The sequence below is a fragment of the Chanos chanos genome, chromosome 5 (assembly GCF_902362185.1).
Source record: "Chanos chanos chromosome 5, fChaCha1.1, whole genome shotgun sequence".
NCBI lineage: Eukaryota > Metazoa > Chordata > Actinopteri > Gonorynchiformes > Chanidae > Chanos > Chanos chanos.
In genome coordinates this window covers 41,936,619-41,957,810 of record NC_044499.1, presented here as the reverse complement: position 1 = coordinate 41,957,810, position 21,192 = coordinate 41,936,619, and the positions used below count along the sequence as shown (strand labels likewise).

At 40.0% G+C, this 21,192-nt stretch overlaps 1 protein-coding gene across 1 annotated transcript; it reads right to left on the bottom strand.

The window, feature by feature from the left end:
- Positions 1-1,441: 1,441 nt before the first annotated feature.
- On the bottom strand, positions 1,442-20,778 carry htra1b (HtrA serine peptidase 1b). The gene is made up of 9 exons (XM_030774222.1): positions 20,319-20,778; positions 13,685-13,787; positions 12,677-12,881; positions 3,952-4,146; positions 3,817-3,849; positions 3,288-3,402; positions 2,964-3,021; positions 2,730-2,825; positions 1,442-1,686 (listed from the first exon to the last, which is right to left on the bottom strand). The coding sequence occupies exons 1-9, from the start codon at positions 20,776-20,778 to the stop codon at positions 1,518-1,520; spliced, it is 1,434 nt and encodes a 477-aa protein (XP_030630082.1). The 3' UTR covers positions 1,442-1,517.
- Between the last annotated feature and the right edge of the window lie 414 nt (positions 20,779-21,192).

Below are 21,192 nucleotides of genomic sequence, written 5' to 3'. Positions count from 1 at the left end.
GTGTGTGTGTGTGTGTATGTGCACATATGTAATTATGTATACTGGGGATTGTAAATGCACAGGCTTTTACAAATGTGTCTAATCAATAAATGTTCTCAAATTGATTTCATAGATCTATACTGTGCTATAGCTACATACTAGTAAGTAAAGTGGAGCTGTTATATAACCATTCCATGCATTGTATATACAGTGGGTACATGCACAGTATAGTGTGTGTCAGTGGAGACACACATTGTTTCAATAGATCGCCATCAGAGGGCAGCATCACATGAAACGTACTTCCATTCAGTGAAGAGAGGAATCCTGTGTCTTGTGTAACACTTTTTGGCATAGCGGCAGAAACATTTGGCATAACTAAAGACTGCATATTATGTGCTGGGTGGATTTCTAAGGGAGGATCGGGGAGTTGTCAGATTTGCTGTACATTAAACACTCATCACTGAAAAATGTGGACAAAGCAGAAGGTTTATCTAAGCTCTAAAGAACTTTGGAAGACAGCGTCGCACGCACATCCCTTAACTGTCTCTTCAACCAGATTGTTCATACACAATTAATCATTCAGTAGTCTGTCTTCAGGACCACAGAAGACAAGTATTATACGTGGATTAATAGGAAAATATGTGTTGAAACACGAATATGACCGATAAATGTGAATTTTAGTGAAGAGAAAATGTGGAGCCAGTCTACAAAAATCAAAAGAACACACTATTAATACTCTTATAAAATCTCCAATGAAGAATGAGTGGAACCATGTTCCAGCATTGTCCCTGTTCTCTGTTTGTTGCACTGCCAATTGAGGGGAGTGCTCTGCAAAACTACATGTGTTCATTTTGATCGAATCATTTCATCCATCAACATTCATGAAGAGAGACCCATAACACTCAAAAGATTTAAAAACAACACACTGGAGTTCTTTTATTCCCTTCAGAAATCGTTGTCAAACACAGAGCATCACAAGAACAGAATAAAAGAACGATGTCCTACAATGACCCACTTTTCTGTCATTCACTTAAGTGGGTGTCTCATGGAACATGTATAAATACAAAGGTGTACATAGTGCTTTTTCAATGTATACATGGAGAGAAAATGAAATTCACAGAGCAGGGCTGAAGTCAATTTCATTCCTACCCCCCCCCGGGACTCAAGATTTAATTTGATTTTCCTATTTGCAGGAGGAATACACTTCCACATCTCATTTCTTGCTTAAAGTAAACTGGCCCAACCCAACCCTGGGAAGACAGAGAGGATGACTGAGAAAATGAAACAGGACAAAAAAAAGTGGGAGAGAGAGAGAGAGAGAGAGAGAGAGAGAGAGAGAGAGAGAGAGAAAGAGAGACAGCAAAATGCAGGGAGACAGAAAGAAAGAAAGTATAGCTTTAGCCTCTCAAGTTTGTGGGAAAGAGGATTTTTTAGACACTATTCTAAAATGAGCTAAAATGAGTGCGGCCCCAGACGCACACTCTGTAAAGGTCCATAATTTTAAAACACTGAGAACCAGCTCATTGAAGAGATGGAGGTCAAGGGTCAATCTCCTCGGGAACGATGTTGAGGATGACGTCCTCGTTGCCGCGTCTGACCACGGTCCGTAGCATCTCGTCTCTCTTGATGGCAGTGCTGACATCACCGGCCGAGCTGACCTGTTGGCCGTTGATGCTGATAATGACATCACTCTCCCTCAGCCCCCCTCTGGAAAAGACATGGAAAGTATGATGCTGCAATGCCAGTTCTCAGCACACTGCATTTTTTCCCAGAATATATTTAGCCAGAGCAGGCACTGTCTGGGCTTTATGGCGTTTACTGCACTACCACACTCTCAGTGTGCCGTCAGTTTTAACGAGACATGTGTTCACTTTTAAAAGACAATTTTCAAATGTTTATCCGCTTTATAATGAAACGCACCCGTGCAGAAAATTTTGGTTTAGCTGATTTAATGAAACCAAAGTTGTTTAAATATGTACTGGAGCTAAGCGGGAGGAGCTCTCTCATGCTTTTTGAAACAGGTTCATGTGAAACTGACCTGTACTTAAGACTCTAACTATATGAGACCACTGGCAGTTAGTGGTAATGATATATGCGGAAAAAGCCACCTACAGCATTATTTAACAGTTAGGGAGTGGTAATATGGCACATTGGAGTTTTGCCCCCCTTTTTAAAGCCACAATGTGGGCACAGTCATGGCATATGAGAGTGTTCACAGTTTCACAGTGTGTGTACTGTGATTCTGCAGAGGCTGGGAATGCCAGCGTCACAGACCCTCACACTTCAAATACAAGCAAAGCCTACACACAGTGAGAAGAGAAAATCTGAAGAGGTCTTGTAGAAAATGCAGATAATTTCCTGTTTTAAACAAACCAAACCACAGAGGAGAGGGATATTACTAGGTCTCCTGAGAGAGATTGCAGTCTCAGCGCGATTATGCTATTATGTGGGAACAAAAATATGCAGACAGGACATTCTTGGAGAGTCAAAAACACAATGCTAAAATGTTCTGGTAATGATGGCCATGTACAGAAAAATGTCAGTTTTGCAGAAAACACCCTAAAATTTACATTTGACTGTATCTGAATGGCTGACATGAAGTCAATGTAAAGTGCACAAAATCCCAAAATCCAAGTTCACTGCACGTGCCTGACTGCAATCTCAGCTAAAGCCTCCTAATGAATAGGAACACGTTGTTCATTATTAACAAGCTGCTCTGTGACACATTCATGTTTTGACAGGGTACTTACGCTTCAGCTGGGGTTTTGGGAATGACTTCAATGACATATGCCCCTGAGGTGACATCAGGGAAATCAGACTGTCTATCCTTCAGCTCTTTTGCAAGGCTACATGAGAGGGAGCAGTAATAAATGTTTAGAATTTAACACAGCACTGTAACATGATGAACATGTTCTTAAACACATTCTTTGTATTCTTAGTCTTATTGTTATAGGCTTCAGTATAAAGAAGGACTCAATGCTTACGTTGGTGTGAGAGTCATCATCCTTACACCAATGTACTTCTTTTTTGTGGTTGTTTTTCCTAAAAAAACCAAACAGGAGACGGTCAGCAGAACCAGTCCAAAGCAGAGATGCTGATCAGCAAGTTCCATTCAAACAGCAGTATTTCTTACTTAGTCATAATGGCTTAGCTTAAGCCTTGCAATATTTATGTCAATGTATGAAGTTTTTCAAGATGATTTATGACTGATTACAGAAGACCAGAGGAGCTGTATTACATTTTGATGGGGGTAGTTACATAAGCTTAGGCTCTACAGCAAAAATTGCATTATGTAATTGGAGCCGTACCTTTAGCTTGTCTATCATGGGATTCAGCAAGAAACTGCCGGATCTTGTCGGAAGGAATGGCAAAGGAAATCCCTGCTGTGACCTTAAGAGTATTTATTCCAATCACCTCACCATCCTGTAAACAAAAATAACATATGTCTGGAGGAGCACTGCATTAAAACACACACACACACATTCCCACACACACACACACACACACACACACACACACACACACACACACACAATCTGCCTACAAAAACATGTTATCTCTTGACTTAGCTGACTTCTCTGATGATAAGATATGGTTCACACAAACACATACACACAGAAACATACAGGTATTCATTTTATAACAGACACTGTGTGCAGCTATCAAGACATTCAATGATGCTCTAAGAACAACGGCACAACAATCATAATTCTCAACTGTGCAAACAAGCGTGTGCCAATCACAGCGTCATATGCTCTTATTTCCACACTCCGTATTAGAGATTCATTTGTTTACTTCTGAATAGACCCATAAAATAAAATTTAAATGCCATCTTACCAGGTTCACCAGGGGTCCTCCTGAATTTCCATACTAAAAGAGAAGAGAACATTCCCTTAGCTCACATGTCTGTAAATTCCATCATTCTGAAGTGAAAACGTAATGTGGCCGGCGTTAGAGACTTTGGGAACTCACGTTGATAATGGCGTCGGTCTGGATGTAGTCCATGTCAGAGTTACGCAGGCCCAGCTCCTTTCCCCCACGCTGTGTAGTGCTGACAATCCCAGTGGTAACTGTGTTCTGGAGAGAGAACGGGCTGCCGATGGCAACCACAAACTCGCCTGGCCTCAGGTCAGCCGACCGGCCCAGGAGCAGCACTGGCAGCTTCATCTGGAACATAAAGAGAAAACCAGGTACTGCTGGATGTCCAATAACTAGACAGTCTATTGAAGACCTTGACGGTATGAAACAAGGCTATTCTAGTATATCTTACTGCTGTCCACTTTATGTGGCACTGCATAATTTGATCAATATTTATTTTCTCTGGCTTATTTTCTCTGCAGTCCTCCGAAGGGCTCTATACTACCTAAAGCCCCTGCATTTAGATATTTTATGGCAATTGATTTTGTGATCTTGGATGAAAATAGAACACGATGCATATTGTCAGTGGATGATATAAGCATACTTTAAAGGCAGGACTGAATTGCCAATTCATCTACTTTTTCAATTGTAATGTTCAAAAGAGACAGATGATTAACATCAGTATATTAGTACCATTTGAGACAGCAATACCATTTGGCCCATAACAAATGCACCAGGAGACAGGTCATAAGTCTTTGCATACAGGCATGGACCACTGTAAGCAAAACTGGTTTATAAACAATAGTGTCAGAAAGGAAAGGATTAGAAGTATAAGGAAAGGATAATAAAGGGTAGGAAAGTAGGAAAGGATTACAGATTTCCCTAAAAATGTGTATGGTACTGTTTGCTTTTCAACAATTTTGTGACATTTTAAATAACTTTGTTGTACTTCATACTGACTTATCACATATAATAGTAATATGTACTGTTTTTGTCTCTATTTGTCTGAACTTGTACCACCCAGCAAAGCGTGAGAACTGTCCACCATCAACATGTGAACCGATAATACACATATAAATATGAATACAAATATAAATCTAGGCTCTTCTACACATAGTGACCATGAGGCTAAATGTTTTTTTTTGGATTTGTGTGTGTGTGTGTGTGTGTGTGTGTGTGTGTGGGAATGAGTGTGAGCATGTGTGTCTGCATGAAGAGTAACTTGTGACTCTCTGTATGGAGCAGCGGGGTCATCACAGGAATAGCAGTCTGTCTGTAAATCATATTAGCAGATGGAAGTGGAAGTGACAGAAACGTTGGAAGGCTTGTGATGGGAAAGAGAGAGGAAGAGGCTTAGGTAAATGAGACATTTGTCATGAAGGCTTCCAGTCACCAGACTTTCACAGAGTCTGACAGTCATGTAATGGTTACCAAATAATACTGCCCTGAATAGACATTTAGATGGAGCATATTACAGCCTCGACCAGTGAATAATGACCGAGACATCTGTCTGCCTTGGGTTTTTCTGTCTCACACGCATTGACACACGCACATACACACGGACACACACACACACACGTGTGTGTAAACAACAGATCATCTTCATACATGAGAGAGGAATATGAGCTTCATGAGTTTGATTCTCCATTTCAAAAATGGACTGGCTCAATATAGATTCTCCCACACGGTATACCTAAAAGAGAATCTACTGAGGAAGGGTTTGGGGTTATGTCTCATGTCTCATGAAGGACCATGAATCACACATAGTTTGCATTTGGTCCACAGGAACAGATCTCCCTGCTATTGACTGTTTGGCTGTTCCTACCACCTTCTTTCTGCTCCAAGAAAATAAAAGTCAGTAATCCACCCTATCTCTTCATCAGGTTACAGATGCTATTTACATTGGCTGCCATGTGAACAACTGAGCCAACAGAAACTCATAAGTTTCTCAAAGGAGACTTCTACAGGGAGATAACGATGAAGAGAGCCCTGCTTTTTTGAAACCGTTACAGTGCGAGAACATGAGAGGTCGGACTGTGCGTTCCAGGCTATCTTTTTCACAACTGTGCTATCATGGTACGATCCTGAAAATAACAGTATGATTCTTCCCTCAGAAGGGCCTGAAAACCCGATCACCCAAACTTCACAGCCAGCATCTCACTCTAAAACACCCAAGTACAATGTGCAAGGTTATATTTACACTGAGAGATGTCTAGACAAAGTTATACGGGCGGGTTACCAGGTTACTTACTTAATCTGGAATTTTGTTTCTTAACCAGTACAATATAACCATGAATAACAATGCTTTTCTGTGACTCGTAGTGAGTACGATTCAGAACGGTAGAATAGTGTTACCTGTGCCACTATCTGTTATCTCTGACCTCTGACTTTCTCTGTCATTGTGTTTCGAGCAGGCCCTCATCAGCGTTTATTTCGGGAGCATCTGGAGACTGCAGTGGTTTTCTGTTTCTGTCGAATCGCAGTGAAACGTAATCGTACACCACTTTGGCCGGCCTTCACTCAGAATCAATATAACAAGAACCTAAGCCGAGCGCCTCTTTGTTATTCCTTTAGCACTGCGTAAGAGAACTATTTCTTTACCTAACATCACCTCGCAATCGTTCCCCTTTAACGCGCTGACATTTAGTGCTGACCTTGCAGTTCCTGGCTGTAATGCTAATCAGGCATTCTGGCGAATATGATCAGGCACTGAAGGGTGAACGTGAGTGGGGGTTGGGGGTGAACGAGAGACAAACCCTCAGCAAGGAGAAGTATGGCAAAAGTCTATGAGGAGTGAGCCAGTTGTCATGGTTGCCGTGACAGTATGTGTGATTGACGCGGCATGCGCTGGAACATTCTTGTGAGGGCTTTTGGGTGCCATCCAGCCAACAGGCCTGGACTGGCTTGTTTTTGTTGTTGTTGTTGGTGGTGGTGGTGGTGGTTTTTCTGTCGCTTTGTTTGGAAACAGCTCTGGATGACCAGAGGCAGAAAGACAGAAAGACAGACACTTTGCTAGAGAAATCTCTACTCATAGTAGTTCTATTGGTTTGTAATGAATAGTCTGCCTCACTAGAGCTCTGAGTGAATCTTCACGCATCACTTCATCATGCTGTGTCCTAAACAGACGGAGAGCAAAGAGCTTGTGATAAAAAGAAAAGTCAAATGCTAAATGTTCATTGCAAATGTAACACATCATTATTCATGCACCACGGTTTTTAAGATGACTTTTAGTTGCGCATGGGAAAGCCAGAGAATTATAAAACAAGAACACAACCCCCCTTTAAAGCACTCAGTGAACACATTATCCATGTTAAGCCTGCGTGGAGAAAAAAAATGCTGCTATAGCCTCTCCACAGAGCCAGAAAAGTGAAGCTGTTTCACCTTCATGAGACCACATTACACAAACTAGATGTTGTAGGACGGTTTCCATTTGGCCTATGTCACTCGGGCTTACATTCAAAGGACATTTTTTTTCCCCCTCCTCTTTAATCTAAACTGCAGTACTGAACCAAATTGGTTTTATTGGAAAGTGTATAACTCATAAATTGTTCAAGGTGACTCAGATGTTGTGGGACTGTTTCCATTTGGCCTGTGTGACTTACACGTGGATCCAGATAGAAAAGATAACCTTTTTTTTTTTTCTCCTCTTTAATCTAAACTTCAAAAAAAACAAAACTTAGTTCGTTTCACTGTGAAGTGTATATCTTTTTTAAAATCACGTTCATAGTGCTCTCTCAGGCCTAATAAGAGTAAATAAAATGAGGACATTCATGGCTGTACTTTCAGATCCAGACCTCCGCTTCTTTCATCGTCTTTTGGTGAACTCAGTGGACTGTGGGCTGGTTGCATAGAGTCTCATGGTGTGTGGCTCAGCAAGTGAACAAACACAACCCATAGCCTATAAACACTTTACCATCTGACCGATAGTCACGGAGTCACTAAGATGAGGTTTTACTGTTCGCCAGAACCTTGAGCAAAACAAAGATTTCATGAATTTAAGTCTTTAGAGATGAATATTTAAACTTTGATGTCCATGCGAATTTAGCTACACACCAAAGTCCAAACAATCTGTGGCAGAGGGAAAAGTTAAGCTAACATTTACTTTGGTTTTTCATATGAGGGGCAACAGAAAGCTACTGAGACCGAGGCAACTTGGTTTGGAGGAAAAAAAATCACCATATCAACCAAAAAAAACCCCCATGGTTCTTAAAAATATACACTTGTGTTGCATGACAAACAAGTAACAGTCTGTAAAAGGCAAAAACAGGTGTGTTATTTTTCAAATGCTTGACAGGTTTCCTAACTAAGACCACACATCAATCAACATAATGGAACAAACAGGTGAAATGAGGAAAAGAAGCGGGTATGTTTAGTCATTTTTTTCTCTTGGTTTTGTATGATCATATTTCCTTTTGACTGCTTCAAAGACCAGATCTTAAGAAGTCCAGATCTTAAAGATTAGATGTGTTTTGTAATGTTTCAGATTCAAAGAATGGAGTGAAAACCTGGATACAATCACAGGCCACAAGCACTTTGTAAACATCAACCACATGACGGGCCTCTTCTGAAACTTCTTTAAATGATTTGCACTGTGACGAGAGATCTTAGCTCTCACATGCTGATATAAACACATTTCAGATGTAACCAAGTGCATATGAGGGCTGGATCTCTTCTGTGAATCCACCACATCTTGCCAAAAGGGTAGACCTGACTGAAGGTTCGTTTTCTATGAAAACAGAGTAAATCAGAGCTCAGTTTTGACCAAGGCTCCCACAGTCACAGTCAAACAGTATCGGATGCAAGTGTCTGTTTAAAAATGCTAACAGTTTGACATTACTGATATCTGGTACTGAAGATCTTGCAATGTTTTTGCAAGTCCTAATAATTTAAGCATGAGTTTTAGATTATACAACATAACAAGGGCAGTTCCTTTTGGGCCCGTCTGAATGATAAATATACATACTGCACAGTGAAATCGTAAGCCTAAAACTGGAGGTACACTAACTTCCATTCATACATCCACTATCATTTAACTGAAAACAAAACAAAACGAAAAACCTCAAAAGGGGATACGCCTTTGATTTATCAGGTTAAAACATCGTGGAGCCCACTGTGTGGTTTTCATTAACTCTACATTAATCCTCCACCTTTGAATGGCACAATCACACTTATTTATTTTTTTTAGACAAAGAATTTGACCTAGTTTTAGTATGTAGTACTACACGTCATGGAGAAAGACTGTAAGACTGTAGTCATGGAGGACAAGACCAAACCTTTGAAAATATGCATTCAGACAACTCAGAAAGAGTGATGACTGTATCTATGCCAACATTTCAGCACAGACAGACATCCAAGCATGTCAAATCTCCCTGTGTACTTCTTTTGATTCACACCAAACAACATGGTGCGTAACCACAGTTATGTGCACCTGTGGTCTTGCTTTATGGTTTGGGATCTTCGTGGAAAATATATTATGACACTCAACCAGTAAAAACCAGTACAAGATTATGCTGCTGTTTACTGAGTTTCATATTTATCCTCACTTGCATGTGGAATCAGAAGCTAGCTGAAAAGAAAAGGCTCCCTTTCATAGCAGAAGTGAAGTACAGTCAGTGAGATGATTCTGGGCAGTGTGTCAGTAGGCTTCACAACAGGAACCTGGATTTGAACCAGCAAAAATCTGGTGGAAGTCAGGCTTAAAACTCACATTAAACCAGACCTATATCCAAAAATTAGACTTTAATATGTTTCCCAACTTTGAAACACTTGATATATTTTGAGAGGGTTATATCCTGAGAAAAATATATTGATGTCACATTGGTATAAGGTCTTTTTTGTTAGCAGTCATCAGAATTTACCTTGTGTGTGTAGAACTGGCATGATTATTCTTCCTTTTCTTTTTCTCTGAATGTACTGATCTGGTAATACTGTCTGAGTTTGAATGGTATTATGGAAACTGCACAGCCCATCTATAGCCAATGAGCTTTCCAGTCATTCGGATCTAAAACCATTAGGGGAGAAAGGGAGGAGGTAAGCAAAAAAAGTTCATGTAACATAGCGTTAGCCCTCTGTGACCTGGTATGAACACACGGCTCTAAATGCTGGCAACAGATTAAAAAACGGTTTTCAAGTACAGTCATAATGCACATTGTGAATTTGTAAAATGTGCGTGACAGGACTGTGTGATTCATCTAATACTGCTCTGAAGTGTAATTAAGTGTTAGCTCCAAAATCAGGATACCTGCAGCAATAATTATTTGCTATTAACGATTCACAAATGCACTGTGGAGTTGCATCGCATCACTAACTACGTGACAGACTGCCTTTTCAAACATATGGCCTGGAACATTAAGAAACATAACCTTTATTCTGAGGATCAACAGAAAGACTAAACACTACTTGGTGGAGAAAAAAACCCCAAAACACTGGTGTGGACAACTTGCATAAGACCGCTTAAATTACAAAGCAGATCTGTGTCAAGTTTGTCCCTCTGTATAAACTGCCTTTCGGTTGCAAACAGCTGCTAATTGTACTCATGACTGGTATCAGCTCCCCACCACCCACAATAACAGACCAGCCCAGAAGAAACCAAAAGGTCCTCGCTGGCAAAAGCTATGATTTAGCACCACAGGTTCCTGCATGTGAGCAAACACAACACAGTGTGGAAGTGAGTCATCCTTACAAGAATTCACTTAGGATGGATGCATGAGCTCAAAACAATGGTAATTATTCTGCAGATGAGCGCCAGCAAAAGACATTGGCATCATCTAAGAGAAGCTCTCCAGATCCGATTGAAAGGCATGCAAATAACGGGCTTCTATTCTGATCCAAATCAAAAGCCAGCTGGCTTTTCATCAGCGCATCAGATCTATGCAAACACAATCAAAATATTTGTGTGTTTTACAACATCTGTTTGATCCATACTGCTTTTGTATAATGGAAAAAAAATACAGAGAGATGGCGTGTTTTCTTAAGGACTTTGTGAATTATCGCAGTTCATCTAAGTGCATGAACCTAAAACGAAACTATGTGTGCACACCTTTCCGTGCCCACACACACTCCACTCTGTCTACTGCATTCAAATAACATGTTTATCCTTGTAAAGACAAAACTTGCTTTCTCTCTCTCTCTCTTTCTCTCTTTCTCTCACACACAGACAGCAGCATACACTAGAGAAAAGCTTTGTAACCCAGATCTGAATCAGACAGATTCCAAACTGCAATACTATCTCTCCTGCCAAGACTCCATTTCTCGACATCACTCGCAATCAAGGCCAAAGCCTGCTGGGACTCATCCTCTTACACTATGGAAACTGGAAGACAGGGAGCACAGGCAGTAACATGCCCCAGTAGTGTCAGTCCTTCCTGTTCATCTGCGAGGACTTCCACCAGCATGGCCAAGTAGCAAAAGGTGCATAACTGCTACTGCAATCAGTCCAAGCCTAGTTTCCAGCACTCTGTCAAAAACAAGGTCAGGGAGTTTGGCAGGCCCTCGTGTAAATGGTCAAACACTCTAAAGTATGGCTGTAAATACCATCTCTGTTTCAGTGCACCTACCTTGAACAGTGGATCGCAAATTAAACACTTTGGAGTTATTTACCATGGAAATAAAGTTTCCAGAGGTCAGATTAAATCAAAGTTTGGTTTGCCCTCACACAAAAAAGGTATCAATGGCAATTTATAACCCCACCAAAACAGTGGTCAGTAATGCTAATTTTCCATGAATTAGTGGGGAAAATGTGAGAACTTTGAGCTAATAAGAAAATAAGGGAATCCTGTGCAATCTCAAATGAGTACCAAATTGAATAGAATATGGGTGGTTTACAAAACAAACACCTGCAAATAATCAAACCAACTCTGTTACTCAAGAGTGAGTCAGCTAATAAGGAGAGTCAGACAGAGCTTTGGGGTTGTGGGATGATTCACTGCAACGTGGCAAAATCTCCCCAGTTAAGAAAATCCAGTTAGTTCTGACATCCATGCAAACGCTCCATACCAGATCCATCTGAGTCAAATTACAGCAAAATTATTTTCCAGGAGAACCTTTTTAAATGGCTTATGCCTTTCATTACTTTCTGGATGCCTTGCAAGTAATTAACTGACAACATGAAATGATAAGTCATAATTACTGTTACTTCGGACCTCTCCTTTCACCTTTTCCTTTGCAAGGCAGCAAGTTGAGACTGGAGCCAAAAATAGTCAATCATTTGACTTTGTATGTACTGTTCTTGGAGCAGCTGGGTTTTAACACCATTACACTCTCCCGGCCCCACAGGACCCTGAATCCGAATTGTTTCATGGAGCTTATCAAGGGACTCTGCCCTCCTGCTATCAGTACATAAGCCTGCAGCTCTACAGGGTTATTACTCTGGTCCTCTCCTTACTATAAGAGAGGACTGCCAAGCAAAGCATGCCACAGTCTGTCTCTACAGAGAGACTCAGTGAGAGAGACAGAGAAAAAATTAGTATAATAACCCAACTCTGTGAGGTAGCTTGCTCACATACATCATATTTCATCGTTCATGATATACTTTTATCAATAATCCTTTCATTATTTTGTATAAAATTATAAATCCTGCATTTTAATCATAAACCATTTCGAAGGCTAAAATTAAACTTGTTATGAAAGCTTTGCTCTTCCAATGATTTGAAAGCCATAATAAATAAAGGAATTTTGCGACGGGTAGCATTTTCATTCGCATAGAATTTTGCGACATTTTCAGACAGGTAGCGACATGAAAGTTACTGATGTTATTTACCTTTTTTTTCTGTAGGAGACATCACATTCCCATGCTCTAGATTTGTCTTACCCACTTACACAAGAGACAGCTAAGCCTTACCGGGGCGTCGATTTTGATGAGGGCGATGTCAGCCTTCTCATCCACATCTTTGATCTTAGCATCAAAGGTGGCCCCAGTTTTCAACTCCACCTTCACCCTGTGTTTGTTGGCCACCACATGGGCATTAGTCACTATCAGACCATCCTCCGAGACGATGAACCCTGAGCCGCTAGCCACAGCCACTTCCCTCTTAGTAAACACCATCCTAAACAAATGATCGAGCAGACAGAGGAAACAGAAACATAAACAAAAAAAAAAAAGAGGCCATGTGTAAGATGTCTGATAAGAGAGACATTTTGAAGAGCATCTTTAAGGACTGAGTACTTCACATTAGAGCAGTTATGAAAGTTATGAAATTCCACTGAGAAATGACATCCAAAAATGCATGGGTTATTTTCCAAATTACAGAGCTCTGTTAGTTCAAGCAGGAATCACATACGCAGTACATTTCTACATGCCTTCTGAACTTTACCTCATACAGCTGGTTGAGCACATAAACAAATAACATTCGCCCTTAACAGCTGCACAAGTAAACATGGAACTCTACACAACCTTATAGCATTCAGATGTGCAATGTACTGAGCAGTCTCTCATCTATTTTTCAACAGAGAGTTATACACAGATATCTATTGGCAAAAGGTCTCAGCTCAGCTGCCAGAAGTATGAAGAGTGTCAAATAACACTGCAGGCCTCCCTGAGGCCTCTCCATCTACACTGCAGAATAAAGTAGTATCATAAAACCAGATAGAAGGAATGTGAGTAGACCTTCTCGCTCTGAACATTTTCCCCCAAAATAAAGACACGGGAAGAGACACTCTAGCATGAGAAGGGAAGAGAAAGTCCATCGCTGACGTTGAATTGATGGGGAAAAGAAAGATAGGAACCATATATTGCTATTTTTTTCTAAATAAAGCTTAGCAATGAAACAAGTAGACTTACTGAAGCGAGTTTCTAATCTTTTGTGTGTTTTTTTTTTTTTTATGGTCAGATACGAAAGGGATGTCTTACTTGCGGAATAGTTCAATATGAACCACGGCGGGGGCAATCTTTTCCACCACATCAGCAATGAAGTTATATCTATGTCGCAGGCTATCTGGATTCTCCTCATGACCTGTAAAACATCAACCAGAGATGAAAAGGTTATATGGATGTTACACACAACAGTCAAGCATACAAATGCATAAGACCTCCATTTGTCCAGAAGGAAACAGGTTTACATTAAAAATAAAATATGTTTAAAGTCCACAAAGCAAATCCAACCCATAAAAGTTTGGAGATCTAACAATAATTCCTAACTGCAGAGGATACCTTCACAAACAACGTTACTGCTACTGAAGCCACATAATTTGAAACCAAGGGGGAAAAGAGTCATGAAAAGGGAAGAGATTGAAATAATCTTTTATTTACATTTTGTGTTTCAAAAGAAATGAGATAAGCACTTGATTTTAACTGGTAGCGAGTCTTTGATCCACAAACACTTTGCAGTAGCATGAGAATTCAGTAAACCAAAGAAAAGTGTCTACAGACTAACTTCAGGTAATTCAGCTGGATGTTTTTGTTTTCCAAAATTTAAAAAAAGGTAAATTTAATGGTCTTATTTCCAAGGATGTTAGTAATTCTGCGTGTCTTAATGCATACAAGTAAAATCCCAAAACTAGAGACATAACTTGACCAAGTGAGTAGTCAATAAATAGGTCAGTGTCAAACCTTGAAACAGGAAAATGGGACTTGATTCAAATAGGCCCAATAGCAGACTCTATGTAAGATCCTTAAGGAAGCTATAAAGAGCTTATAAAACAGAGGAGAATGACTAATGATTTTTTCTAACCACTGACACGTAACACTCTCTTTCACCTTGCATAACCCCGATTTCACAACATCTGTGTGCAAAACATCTGCTCATGTGCTTCCTTTCCATTGGTTGTTTTAAATTAGTTATTCCCCTGAGGGTCTGTATCCGACTCAAAACACTTGCCCATTTAAGTCTCCTGAATAAATAACACCTTCAGTCAAACCTACTTAAAAAATAAATGATTTTCTTTTTATTCTTTTTTTTTTTTTTTTTTTTTACTAAACTCTCCCTTACCATAAGATACTTTTCGAGTTGGGCCAGCAGACAGTTGACATAAATGAACAACAGATGGTCATAGCTGAATGGAAGCCACTGCACATAAGCTATGTGGAACAGCTATGTGAGGAAAACATCCTAGAATTTCTACGTTGTATGGCTGGAGAAAACAACAGAAACTGATTTGTTTGTAGTGCTTCATAAACTAAAACTCCTCCGTCTGAGCTCATATTTAGCCAAAATCCCATGAACACTTAAAGTCATAAACATCAATATGTGACCTCAATCATAATTGTGGAATACCCCCCCCCCCCCCCAAAAAAAAAAACACTTTTAATAGAATCAGGCTACAATTTGCTAGTAATATTATTCAACATCTGTTTGGTCTGTAGTGTTTTGTAACTTGATTCAGGCTACACATGGCATTAAGCTTGGCTTAAAAAAACATCTACAGACACTTTAAGATCTAAAGCTTTTATTCTTTTCTCTTTGAGACATGCTGTGGTAATTACAGGCCCTAACGTAACGCTTTGCCATTCAGCAGGTGCCTGAGGTGTCCCTGAAAAGTCAGACATGGGCAGGTTCAGAGACGTACTCCAATTGAATGGGATCTTCATTTGGCATATTTACATGGCCCTACGAATTTTCAGTGTTTAAGATTTAAAAGAAAAACACAGTTTTGAAGGAAGTCTGGAACAAAGCCCTAAGTCAATGCATTGTCTTCTACATAACACCCACAGTTTGAGAACCTTAAAACATGTGGAAATAGATTTGTATTTGTTTTTTCAAGATAGAAATATGCTACAAATACTTTGAAGTGGCACATTTTTGTTCTTTCAAGGTTTTCCATTATTTAAAAAGTAGGGCAACACTTTCGGTGGTTGCTCAACCTGAGTAATGCTCGTTGATCTAAGTGGGGTAAAATAATAACCCTAGACAAGCAGTCGTGTTCTCTTACAAGGATTTCCTCCTCTGCAGAATTTGGGCCAAGGCTTGTCTCTTCTTGCCCTTAAAGTGGTTCTAACATTTACATTTATGACTCTGGGTCAGCTACTCAGCCATCTGAAGCTCTGTTGCTAACTGTTTGTACATCCTCATGAGGAACACAAATGTAATTCAGAGAAACATAGCTTATCATGCTTTGATCTGATTTGTCAAATGGAACAGGATTCCATTACAGTACAGAATCAATTCAAAAGTAAGACAGTAGAAACCAGTGCAAACCAACTAACAAAGTTTTTGTTCACTGGCTCAGACATCGTTAAGTGCTCAGTTCTCACCTCCTTCTTATTTTGGTATAACATTTTCTGTACATTTCATCTTAATCAGTTTATTGTTATTACAGTAACATCAACAGAAGAAAACTGTTTTGTCATATTTCTATGTACTGAGCACATTCCTAAGCAAATACAGTACGTTATTTACTTTTCATGGCTATTTAATGACTATGATCCTATGAAATGAATGGGAGATATGAGGTGTGACATTAACCAGGAACGAAGCCCACACCAGCTCATCAATATACCCTTGCATCCCTACTGATTCCCATTGTGAATATATATATATATATATATATATATATACACACATATATACATATGTATATATTGGCTGGTACTGTGTACATATATATATATACACAGTACCAGCCAAAAGTTTGGACACACCTACTCATTCAAGGGTTCTTTTTTTATTGTTTTCTACATTGTGCTTTGTTTACACTTTTTTTGCTGACTACATAATTCCATGTGAGTTATTTCATGGTTTTGATGCCTTCAGCATTGTTCTACAATGTAGAAAATAAAAATAATAAAAAATAAAGACAAACCACTGAATTACAGGCAGCTACTATATCTCCTTTCAATACATGTCTATATAAGGAAGGAAGAGAGAAAATCTCAAATAATGGCTCATTTTAGTAATGCCTCTCTGAATACATATTTTAAGACTCTGGTGAGTCTTTAAGAGTATGGCAACTTTTATTACTGTTACAGTTACAGTTTTATGTAATGTGATGTGTTTCGCGGGTTTGGGGAACTTAATTATTTCCGCTGGTAATGGTGGGTGAGTTTGAGAAAGGAAGTTTCTGTAATGCAATTTACATGACGCTAATCTACCACGGCACAGTGTTTACTAAACACTTTAAGAGGTCACTGATAAGACTGCAAATGTTTCTGACACCACTTTACTTTAGTAAAAACATGTTTAATGTCAAAGCCAGTGTTTCGCAAATGAACAACCCTTCTACTGTGCAATAGTGTTGGTCACTGAAAGGTCTTCAAGTACAGGATAACTTAAAGTGTGCAACTGGAAGCAGCTGAGAGGGATTTTTCCTGAAGTTGATGCTTTGACATCTGTTTCAGTTTGAATAAACCTGGACTGCTGGACACACTGCAGATGTCCCAGTTCAAAGCGTTCTTACGATTAAATATTTGCCAGTTTAGTTACATTTTTTTATTTAACCAGGATAGTCTAATCAATTTACAAAGCTGTTTTGTTTTTTTTTTGTTTTAGCTAACCCTGGGGCATATATAACAAATAGAACTAAATCGAAACCATGTGACATAATATTTCAAGCTACAAAATAATTGTTTTAAGCACATCTTATTTCCTATTTGTATAAATGGTTACAGATATGTCTGGTGTTTAATTACAGTTTGTTCAAGGGCAGAGGTTCAAAGGACTACAGACTTCCGAGAAAAAGCCATGTTCTGGGCTGCTGGCTGGACCAGTTGATGAGGGTCCCATTTGTGGTATATTCTTTTTGCAGCTCTGGTTTGCCTCTGTAGGATGGGTGGAGAATCCCACATGAAAAGGTCCCATGATCATCCTGGTAATTTGCATCAAGATGCCTTGAACAGAGACACTGAGGTGTTTTTCTGTATCCTTTCTGACAGGGGCTGTGCAACCAACATTGTGGAGCAGATCCCTAGTGTTAATGTGTTCCTACTTACAATGCCCTGCTGTGATTTGTGGTTCCTGTTAATGATCATTTCGAGTTGGCATGGTTCTGTTTTATTGCATTGTTGTAAGGTTGGCAGTCAAAGCAGGGGTAATAGAGAGATGTTATTATCATAGTGTGGTAAAATGTCAGAAGAATTTCTCTGAGGACAAGATCTCTGACCCGTTTCAGGGCTCCAAGCCCAGCATTAACGTCTCCTGTGACCTATTTTGTGCGTTCAACCCATCTCAGTGTAGAATCCAAATTCATCCGCAAACGCTTATTCCAGCCAACTTGCTTGTATGGGTCAGACTATCTGATATGTGCATGGTTTGTCTAATCTTTTTAGACTGTCATACAGCACTGCCTTTGTCTTAATGGAGTGTAAGTAAAGTCTGTTATACACAGACCAAGTCACTGTCCTCTTTATGTCATATGATGCTGCCCCCTCACATTCCCTTGTGGTCCTTGCAGAGGAATACAAGCTGTGTCATCTGCTTATTTGTGTATGGGACAATTCTCCATGCACTTCCAAGTATGGCCAAGACTCTTGCCTGTTAGTCTAAGACAGAAAATGTCTATAGACTCTAATCAGCTAAAACTGTTTCTAATCATCGACCGCAGAAAATTTAAACTCTGGGCATGAGTTCAGCTGTAATGGTATGGAAAAACAATTAAACGTAAAACATTAAGGTTGGTCAGAAAGTCGTGATATTAAGTCGTCGATCATACCTCCCTGAAACATGACTTGAGTTAGATTAATGTAATTAATGAGTCAGCTAGAGATTCATTTAAAACAAATCGCTGCATAGCGCTCTCAGTGCCCCTTTAGCCTTGACTGGTGAAACTTGCACCCATAATTGTCCATGCTCAGTATGTCCACTTCTCCCTGTTCCTTGTCATTCCTTGCCAGTCCTAAACTGCACTCAACTCTCTTACTGCTGTGACACGGGTACTTTATGAGTCTTTCCACGCAGCCCTGGTCCTTCCTGCTGTCATGCCCACCAGCTGGGATTAGACTGCAAGTTGCATTTTCCCCTCCGACGCTGTCTCAGCACTCAGGGCAAACCAAGCTCTGTGTGTGTGTGTGTGTGTGTGTGTGTGTGTATGTGTGTGTCTGTCTGTCTGTCTGTATGAATTGGCAGCTCTGCAATATACCCACTGCTTAAACTAATGTTTATCTAGACACAAGCTCTTTCAAGCCTTGTTGGTGAATCGGGAACTGTTTTTGACCGCACATAACTGAGGCAAGTTTTGATTCAGGTTCACAGTGGCTCTCTATAGTTCACCTACATCTCTCTGAAAAGACAGCTGTGACCAATTCAAGTTTCAAAACTACCCTACATTCTTGTTTTTACACAAAACAAAGGTGAAATTGTTAAAGAAGCATGCCTGAAGGATGACAGCGCCTGCACAGGCCACTTTGCAAACAACTACACTACACTGTTGAGTCTTGATAAGTGACAGTCATTCATTGTATACACAGCGCAAGAATCAATTCACTGACACTCTTCAGCATGCCATACCAAGAAATTAGGTTAAACGAAAGTAAGGCACGATGACACTAAAAAATCTGACCTAGTTCTAAATCCGTTTAGAATAAAGTATTATATAACGGGAAGTTCAAGGAGCCAAAGGCATTACGTCATGGTGATGTGGGAAGTTCTAGCTAGGCCAGAGAGTCCAGGAACCTTGTCCAGCTCATGGTAATGGATGGGTTTCGGCATCACTTCTCTGTTCGAAGTTAATGACATAGTTTATGACGAGAGAACTGTAGCAAGCATGCAGGTGTCAATCATTTGATGCTTAAAAGCTAAAGACACAGGACTGGCAATCACGCCTAATTCTCTCTGCCCTTAACACGCTACTAAATCTCAGCCATTAACAGGACTGAAGTAAAATTATATATTAATGTGTGTGTAGTATTGATATGTATGCAGGATGAAGAGAGGAGTGGATGGTCATTGTAGCAGATACAATGTGAAGCAACTTTTATTTTGACATGATTAGTTGAAGAACTTTGATCACATGTCAAGTTGCACACTGATTTTAGATTTATCTAGAAAAAGTAGTGAAAAAAAATCATATCTTTGGGGGAAAACTTAAGCCATGCTAAATTATTCCATCTTCAGATTTCCAGGTTTTGCAGTCCAAGTGGGTCAAAGAGTCCTCTTTGAGTTCTTATGAAACCGATCCATCCCCAGCCATTTTAATGAGCAGGGTTTTGGGAAGCATAACCTGTCCAGTTGTCTGCATAATGGGATGGGCTTAAAAGTTCAAAACAGAATCTCACGCTGGCAAAGCAGTATGAGGGTCAGAGGTTTTATTTTGCCATGGAGTTATTAACTTTTAATACAAATGAGCCTAGTTGTAGAATTGTCGAATGTGAAACAACATCATCTCATAATCACATAAAAAGAAACACCACATGCTAATATCAAAACTGCAACTTGAACTGGAAGTAATACTTGAAATTCTCGAGCTTAGTTCAGGTTACGAGCTTAGTTCAGGTCAGTTTCTCTTAGCACAGCGGATATATATTATCACTTAACTCCTTAATAAAATGGGTTTGACAATAATAATAATAATAATAATAATAATAATAATAATAATAATAATAAAGACAATGTTACCTTTACCGCAGGCACCTCTTTGAATTAGGATGACTGGTGGTTGCTGCAGTTTTTGTGCTTGGTTGCTTACTCTCTTCAATTCGCAGATGTTCCTGTAAGACACACCGTCACTGCCGCACACCGGCTCGGAACTTTTGCAAGTACACACACCGGTTTTCCCTCGTCTCCTTACGGTAGAGGTGTAACCCACCCCATCTGACACCACGCATTCCATGCCCTCTCCACATTCTGGATCACCCAGCCGTCCAGTGCCGCCGCAGATCTCACCCTCTCCGGACGCGCACACCGGGCAACAGTCGCACTGGTCTAGGATGTCTCCGGCCAAACAGTCAGCGGGTATCGGGGGGCAGAGGGATTTGTCACAGCGTTCAGGACACCCGATGACATATCTTTTGGTGATCCTTGCCTCGCATATTAGGGGAACTAGAAGTAAAGCCGTGCACACAACGTACGAAAGCATGCTTAGTACAAAATTACTGTTAGATGATATCGCAGAGGAGAACTTTGAAATTCAGTGAGTTCACAACAACAACAACAAAAATAATTCAATCCGCAACTGGATTAACGTCGACAGCAGATAAGAAGGCTGCTACTTTCAGGTCAGCTTAATTCAGATGTCAGTTCTTTTCTGAATTTATTTGAATTTCTTCGATGACCGAGTTTTTAAAGGATACGTCCCTAGTTTCAGACAATATAAACAAGAATCCGGATTGGTGGAACTGCGTGACGTCGACTTTTGGGATGCGGCGCAGTGGGAAGTATGCAACCCCACCTCCCGCCAATGGCTGAACGTTAATATTTCAAATAGGTAAAACATCAGATGAGAGAATGGGGGTCATAAAGAACAGATGAAAATGTGATTATAAGGCTTGAA